Raw genomic sequence first — 8,817 nt, forward strand, 5'->3', positions numbered from 1 at the left:
ATGTTTATTTAATAAAAATACATCAATAATATAAAAATGTATAACAAATTAAACATATTATAAGTAAAATTATAAATATAATAAAACAATAATAATATTATAGCATATTATGCGGTTTGGATTAGATTGGATCGGTTTTAAGAATAAATTTGAAATTCGGTCCGATTCTTGCGGTTTGCAAAAAATAAAATCCAATCAAATCCAAATTAGTGCGGTTTTAATCAGTTTTCGATTTGAATTAAATTAGATGAACGATTTAATGTTTAAATTTTAACACCTCTATTTTTTGGAATTAAAAAAAATACTTAATTATTGAACCAATTCCTTAAAACTTTTTATATTCTATATTAAATTCATTTTTATAATATTAGACTTATAAAAATATTCTAGAACAGATAAATAAACACCAACTAAATTAAAATTTGGAGTAACCTTTGAAGAAAATCTCATGCCCTAAACTGTTCAAGCTGTGATGTTGATGGTTTGATGAACCAGAAGGGATTAAGAGAGGGAGAGAAATAAGTTCTTCTCATTGTTGGAGAGAATGAAAAATTCCCTTTTGAAAATATTTGTTGAGTTATTACACCTTATATACTATGTACTTTTTATGTACTCTCACTAAAAAATAATTACAATGGTAAACCTATTATTGATATAGAAATAATCTAGATAACACCCTCCCATAAACTAGAATTGTATAAATCTAACAATCCTAGCTTGAAAACATTAGCAAGAAAAGGACCCGGTGGCAGAGCTTTGGTAAGAAAATCAGCAAGTTGATCCTTGAAACGAACTGGCATAAGATGAATGAGACCAGACAAATACTTTTCACGAACAATGTGGTAGTCCACTTCAATGTGTTTAGTTCTTTCATGAAAGATGAGATTATTGGCAATGTGAATGGCTGACTGGTTGTCACAGAATAGAGTGATAGACTTTTGAAGCGGCAAGCCAATGAAATCCATTAAGAAAGATAACCAACTAGCTTCACAAGTGGCAACAGCAAGAGACCTATATTCAACTTCTGCAGAGGACTTGGCAACTGTGGTTTGCTTCTTACTCTTTCAGCTAATGAGCGAGTTCTCAAGCATGAAGCAATAACCGGAAACGGAGCGACGAGTATCAGCACAGGTAGCCCAGTCAGCGTCGGTAAATCCAGTGAGATGCAGATTAGAAGTAGAGGAGAAGAAGAGACCAGTTGCAGGTCGGCCTTTTAAATATCGGAGTACACGAAAAGCAGCCTGTAGGTGAGAAGTGGTTGCACAGTCCAAAAATTGGCTCAAATGTCCCACAGCATAAGAGATATCGGGTCTAGTGTTTGTGAGGTAAAGGAGTCGGCCGATGAGCTGTCTGTAAACAGTGTTATCTGTTAAAATGGTACCTGATTCCTTTGAGAGTTTCTGACTATAATCAAATGGAGTAGAGAGAGGCTTGCAATCTAGATAACCAAAATCTCTGAGAAGGTCCATGGTGTACTTCCGCTGATAAATGTGAATTCCAGAGTTAGAGCGTGCTACTTCCATCCTCAAGAAATATTTGAGATCACCAAGATCCTTTATTCTGAATTTGTCATCCAAATCTTACTTGATGGAATTGATTTCACCAATGTCATTTCCGGTTAAAACCAAGTCATCAACATATACTAGAATGGCAGTGAAGCTTTCAGATTGTTTCTTGATGAAGAGTGAATGATCATCAAAAAACTGCTTATAACCAGCATCCACAAGAGTCTGAGTGAGCTTAATGTTCCATTGCCTGCTTGCTTGCTTAAGCCCATATAGAGATTTTTGCAATTTACAAACCAAACATGGTTGTGACACAGCCAAATCGGGTGGTATCTTCATATAAACTTCCTTGTCCAAATCTCCATGAAGGAAGGCAGTGTTGACGTCCAACTGTTTCAAATGCCATTTCTTTGCCGCTGCTAATGCTAACATTACTCGTAGGGTAGTTATTTTGACAACTGGACTAAAAGTATCACCATAATCTACTCCTTGCACTTGAGTGATCCTTTTGCAACTAGCCTCGCTTTGTGCCTCTCTATGGTGCCATCGGGATTGAATTTTACCCGAAAAACCCATTTGCAACCCACAACCTTCTTGTCTTTTGGGACTTCAGTGAGACACCAAGTTCTGTTCTGATGTAGAGCTGTCAATTCATCTTGTATTGCCTTTCTCCAACATTCATGTGCAGTCGCTTCCTCATAAGTGCTAGGTTCTTGATTTGAGGTGATGGCTAGAGAAAGTGACTTATATTTTGGGGTTAATTTATCATATGACAAGTATTGTGAGATAGGATATAAAGAGTTAGAGTTGGCAACATTGCTAGAGTGAGCTGTGTGGGTTGTCATACAATGATAGTCCTTCAAATAAGCAGGCGGTTTCTTGACTCTTTCAGACTTTCTAGTAATGCAGTCATGTATGATGTCAGAGTGTTGTGATGCAAGTGCATTGTTAGTGTGTGGTGTGGTAATGGGTGCAATGGTGTGTGAGGAAATTGGTGAGTGCATTGAGCTTGAGAAATGTTCATTTGAATCTATGAGTGTGGTATGTGTGGGTGATTGCAAATGATGTGTGGATGGTGTATCATATTGAAAAAGATCAATGCATTATGGAGTACGAATGGGTACCACAGAAATGTCAGTGCTAGTGGAATGTAAAAATGGAAAATGAGTTTCATAAAAAATTACATTTCTGGATATGAAAATTTCCTTTGATTTTAAATCAATAAGTCGAAAACCCTTTGTTCCTAATTTAAAACCAAGAAAAGCTGTTTTTCTGGCTCTTGGGTCTAATTTTGTTCTTGAATTTGTTAATGTGGAGGCATATGCAAGAGAACCAAATACTCTTAAATATGAAAGGTCAGGTAAGTTACCATACAAAAGCTTATAAGGACTAGCATTATCCAGGTTAGTGCTGGGTAGCCTATTAATTAGGTGAATGGCGTGACCAACTGCGTATTGCCAAAAACAATGTGGAATTCCTGATTGAAATAGCAGTGCTCTAGCAACACCTAAAATATGCTGGTGTTTTCTCTCTACAATCCTGTTTTGCTCTGGTGTTTCTACACAAGAAGTTTGGTGTAAAATTCTAGTTGATGCAAAAAAGGATTTTAGAGTGAACTTTGGCCCATTGTCGGTCCTTATACACTTAACTTGTTTTTCAAATTGTACTCTAACAAAATTCACAAAATTAATAACCAATTGTGATGCTTCAGATTTGGTTTTCATAAAAAAAATTCAAGTGAATTCGCTCTTGTCATCCACCACAGTTAAAAAATACCTATGTCCTTCATTGGAAGGGACAGAAATAGGACCCCAGATATTCATATGAACTAAGTCAAAACAATCTTTTATTTTAGTTGTACTAAGATTAAAAGATAATTTCTTTTGTTTTGCAAAATGACATGAATCACAAGGAAATTTTGAAGCAATACAATCTATAAAAGGATAATACTTCTTCAGAAAAATCAATTTATGCATGGGTATGTGTCCTAATCTAAGATGCCAAATGTTGTTGTGCTCACTGTGTGAAGGTGTGGTGGGATGAGTAGTAGTCGTAGTTGCCGCCAATGAAGCTTGCTTTGTTGGAAGAGGGGGAAAGTGAGATAATTCTGGTTCTCTACTCATTGTATATAACCCTTCTATACACTCAGCAATGCCAATCATTTTTTATGTGGATCTATCTTGTATCTCACAACACTTATCATTGATTAACAGTTGACAATGTAAGTTTGAGATTAACTTTGACACAGATATCAGTTTAAAATCAAAAGAAAGAATGTATAAAATATTTTTGAGAAAAAAATTTTTAGAGAATGTGATTGTGCCAATGATGGTGCTAATAGTTTTGGTCCCATTTGGAAATATCACATTGATTGGATCAATATTTTGAAAACTTGCAAAAAATCTTTTAAGTCAAAAGTCACATGATCTGTTGCACCGGAATCAATGACCCATAGTGCAGATTTTGGAGTGATAATGCTCATAATTCTCGCATTGAAATATAATGCAATGGTTTTACCTGGAGTGGAAGTTTGAATGGAATTAATCAAAATTTGATTTGCATTATGAGGTTGTTGCTGCACACTTTTGTCTTTGATCAACTCTAACAAGGCAAATCTTTGCTCTGGAGTGAATCTAGATCTTGATATTCCAGTGTTCTCTTGAAGACAATTGAGCTGGAATTGTTTGTCACTGAGTATATCATCATGCCCCTCAGTGATCACGTGATTGATGGTGGTGTTATGTTGCTGCCATTGATAGAAATGGGAGGAGTACCCATGCTTCTTATAGCATACATCTTCTGTGTGGCCTTGCTTGTTGCAATGAGAGCAAGCCAATGTAGCTCCACGACCTCTGCAATGGGAGGATCTGTTTGCCATGTTTGCCATTTTGAGAAATCAATAAATCACAGAGTAATAGGGATTCAGATCTTCTTCCTTCCAACTCGTTAATCGGAACAGCTATGTTCACCAAGAAAGAATCTTGCGAAATAGCCTCTCATCAAACTCTATTGGATGAGTTTGAAGGAAGAGGTAAGAATGGGGAAAGAAAATGTCGAAAGAAAAATTAGGGATAGAAAGAAAATGGCAAAATTGGATTGATCTCAATTCACAATTTTTTTTTAATAATTTGATTCACAGCTTAGTTGCTCTCCACGCTCACCGCACCATGAAGAAAATCTCATGCCCTAAGCTGTTCAAGCTGTGATGTTGATGGTTTGATGAACCAGAAGGGATTAAGAGAGGGAGAGAAATAAGTTCTTCTCATTGTTGGAGAGAATGAAAAATCCCCTTTTGAAAATATTTGTTGAGTTATTACACCTTATATACTATGTACTTTTTATGTACTCTCACTAAAAAATAATTACAATGGTAAACCTATTATTGATAAAGAAATAATCTAGATAACAACCTTCAAATACCCTCCTAATGTGGTTCGTAGCTGAACAAGTTAGCAAGTGTTTTTTTTTTTTCACTTCAAAAGCTGAAAAATACTCTGAACAGGTATAAAAGAAAAATATTCTATATTCTTCACTTTTTATAATAATTTTGAGGCAAAGTCTTCGGTATAGACACCAAGATAGTATCTATATGTGTAGATAATGGGTGGCAGGCTGTGGGGATGACATGTGGTATATGGAGGGGACAAAGTGATCAGGCCTTAAAAGGAGTTGCAGGAAAAGCTGATGGGAGCACGTGAGGGAAGGTCTTTGGTTAGATGGGGTAATTAGGTGTTAAAACTGGTAATCAGTTTTTGCTGATTAGGGGCCCAAGCCTTGTGGCCCATTTTTTGTTGTTGGACCAAAATATTTTGATGCTTTTTTTTTAATCTGTTAACAAAAAAAAGGGACCCAGGTAAACCCCAAACCTCGCTCGTGACCCAACCCCCTCCCCTTGTTCCCTGAAACAATCATTGATACACGTACAGGAGAAAGCAGATTCAAAGAAACCCTCACGGTGTTGACCTCCGCCTAGCCCTGCATGGTCGCCGACTGACAAAGGTCCTCGGCGCCGACGCCGTCCAAGGTCCCAAGCACCGCAGCTTCTTTCTCCATCCTCGCCGCCTAACCCAGATCCTCCATCGTCACCGCCTGACCAGTAACTCGGCAGGTCCTCGCCGGGTCTTCATCTTTGCTGGCTTCTCGGCACGGACCCAGGTTAGTGGCTTATCGTCCTCATCTTCACTGAGGGTGTGGTCTTCTTCTTAAATTTTTGTTTCTTTTTCTTCTTCAAGTCTTCTTCGGTCTTGCCTTGCATTTTTGTTCTGAAGTTCGGTTCTTGGATTCTTCTTCTTCGATCTTGGGTTGGGTCTTGGTTTGAAGCAAGGTTCTGAAAACCGAACCGGTCATCAAACCGCTCTAGCTACTGGTTCATTGGTTTATAGGTTCAACCGGTTCGACCGTGGTTAAACCGAATAAACCGTTTTATAATAAAATAATAAATAAAATATAAATAAACACATGAAAATATAATTATATTCTAATGTAAACTTTAAAATATCATTCAAATTAAAAATACTACATAAACCAGAATGTTATAATCTCATTCAAATACAAATTCAAAAGTCAAAAAACAAAACAACCAATCAAACATAACATAGCAACATCAATATGCACACAATTTCAGAATAGAAGAAAATTTTATGGAGTAAAACAGCTACCTATTTGCTCATTCAATCAAAGAGGAAGGAGGAAGAAAAAAAGGACAAAGTCCATATCATCCATAGTTAACATAGAACTCTACCTCATGCTAGGGGAATGAAGAGCAGAGTAGAGTACTTTGCTAACTTACATATCTGAGTTGAGATATTCAATAAAGGTTCACAAAACTTACAGTGCAAGATGCCTGTGATGGAGGCTTATTTATTTCTGATTGAATATAATCATCAACAAGCTCGAATTACTGTAAAGATGTCTGCATCTTGTAAGGGAATGCTCGAAAGGTGCATATATCTTCCCATCTAGGTTTTAGCCTAAATAAAACAAATGCCTTAAGAAATGAGAAAACAGCACAAAGAACAATATACTAATCATAGAAAGTGACAGCCACCAAAATCAAATGTTATTATATCAAGGTACATGAAAAAATCCAGTTTTAGGATGCATAACAAAACCAATGAGGACTAATTGAAGATCAGATCAGATCCAATATATATATATATACATAACAAAACCTATAAGGACTAATTGACATGATGAAGATTTTGCATTCTCAAAACCCTGGAGAAAAGTATAAACTATTAATATTTATATAAAAAACAATCCCGTCCCAGATAAGATTCTAATGCTGAAAAGAACTCCTAAATAATAGCTACAGACAAATATACTAAGAAATTTACACATAAGGAGTGAGTCATACATGCGAGAATCAGGATCTTTGCGTGGATAATATCCTTTCTTGATCCAGAACCTTAGAAATGGTCCATTGGAAAAGTAGTAGGAAATTCTAGACAAAAGCCTACAAGAATAAAGAATAAAAGGTTACTGCACAAGTATCTAGCATTTCAATTGCTGCAAATTAAAAAGCCAATGACTAGATTTTGGGCAAGTCACCTTCTAAGCTTGCCCGATAACCGGCCGGTTTGTCGGTTTAAGGCCGGTTTTCAAATTCTGCGGTTTTTCTTATTATCCGAACCGCTTCAGCGTCCGGTTCACGGTTCGACTGGCCGGTTCGAACCGGTTTTCAGAACATTGGTTTGAAGTTTGATTCCGTCTGTTATGTGCAAAATTAGTTCTGTGAAAATTTATATGTATGGTTGCTAAGGGTGAAAAGTCACTCTGTTAGGCGGAGTTTACACTGTATGGTTGCTAATGGCAGAAGCTTACTCTTATGCTAATGGTGGAAATTTGTATATTGTTGGATGCTATAAGCAGAATTTGAATGTCTCCGAAGTACTTGGATTATTGGATTTGAATGTCTCTGATTCATTGAGTATTGATTTGTGTTTTTGATATGAAATTTGTGATAAAAGATAAGTGACTTCTCGTGATTATGAAATTTGTGTTTTCCCTCAAGTTAATTTTGGTTAATGTGATTTAATTGGTGTTTAGGGCAGGAACCAAAGAGGTTTTTTTAATTGGATTTGGAAGGTGAAGTTTGGTTGACTTTTGGTTTAATTTGGTAACAGTGTTTATGATTGGGTTTATCTGGTTTTCATTCTTTTTGAAGTTGGTAATAGTGTGATTTTCCTTTGCTGTTTTGTAGTGTTTGTTGCCGAATGATGGTTGTTCTCTCTTGCCTCTGTTTAGTAATCTGTATTGAAATTATGTACATTTTCAATGCATATTTGTACACTTTCATTGATATTATACCTTGTGAATAAGTATCCGATTAATTATTATTCCACCGTTGTGGTTAAAATTTTTGTCTAGTTGATGATTTGTGTACCGATTTCCTTTACTTGAATTTGTAAAGTTGACTGTGTGTTATATCGGTTTGCTACTGCCCTTTTAAGTTGCAAAATTCTTTAGGGTTTTGCAATTTCAATTGGCGGATTAGCTATGTAGGTGTTATGGTTCTCTATTTGTTAAATTGTTGTTGTGTAGAGGTTAAGGCTGTGTATGAATATAGCAACTTGCCATTTTCTTCTCAAATAATTCGAATGTTGTGTTTTGAATTTTCGAATGAATGATGATTTGGTTATTGTTTTCCTTGTCGTGAATTTGTTAAGTTGATAGTTTCTTAATTTGTGTCGGACGATGACATGTTCGATGAAATGTACTATTTAATTTTATTTGAGTTAAAAAATTATAAAAAAATAAATAAAAAAAGTGTTTTAAATAGTAATTATAAATGTTTGAGTAATTTTTTTATTTTTTATCTATATATCAGCAGGTGAACTCGTTTAATCGCCGACTTGTGGTTGGACTAGAGACTCAGTAGTCTAATAACCTAAGTAGTTCGAACAGCAGTTCACTTCTAAACCCATGGTTATTATTAAATTATTGAAAAAATATAAACTTGATGTTATGACACTGAATAATAAATTTTGTTAAATGGAGTACTAAACAAAATAGTATTAAAAAATTCAAAAGAAAAGGGTATAACAAGGAATAAATAAATTAATCATAACCTGACATTATTATTTAATAACCTTTTTTAACGAGTTATCCATAAGGAAGTGAAGATATTAAACATTTCATATTCTTATTACAAATTTTAAGAGACATAAAATTGAAATAAATTTATATAAAACGATTTTACCGATAAAAATGACAAAAAATAAATAGTATTTTATAAAAAATGGAATGAATTAGAATAATAAAGTGTATAGTTTATGGTGAAATTGTTAGCATGTCAAATATTTATTATTTT

At 35.0% G+C, this 8,817-nt stretch overlaps 1 protein-coding gene and 2 long non-coding RNA genes across 3 annotated transcripts; all 3 read right to left on the reverse strand.

The window, feature by feature from the left end:
* Positions 1,065-1,523, reverse strand: LOC110263827 (uncharacterized mitochondrial protein AtMg00240-like). Its single transcript, XM_021105648.1, has one exon. It carries the CDS (start codon positions 1,521-1,523, stop codon positions 1,065-1,067), a length of 459 nt encoding a protein of 152 aa, XP_020961307.1.
* LOC110263519 lies at positions 5,482-7,784 on the reverse strand. The gene is made up of 2 exons (XR_002349314.1): positions 7,193-7,784; positions 5,482-5,813 (listed from the first exon to the last, which is right to left on the reverse strand). It is a non-coding gene; the product is annotated as an uncharacterized LOC110263519 (long non-coding RNA).
* Positions 5,987-7,069, reverse strand: LOC107648404. The gene is made up of 3 exons (XR_001621912.2): positions 7,056-7,069; positions 6,862-6,960; positions 5,987-6,475 (listed from the first exon to the last, which is right to left on the reverse strand). It is a non-coding gene; the product is annotated as an uncharacterized LOC107648404 (long non-coding RNA).

This window comes from Arachis ipaensis, chromosome B06 (assembly GCF_000816755.2).
Source record: "Arachis ipaensis cultivar K30076 chromosome B06, Araip1.1, whole genome shotgun sequence".
Taxonomy (NCBI): domain Eukaryota; kingdom Viridiplantae; phylum Streptophyta; class Magnoliopsida; order Fabales; family Fabaceae; genus Arachis; species Arachis ipaensis.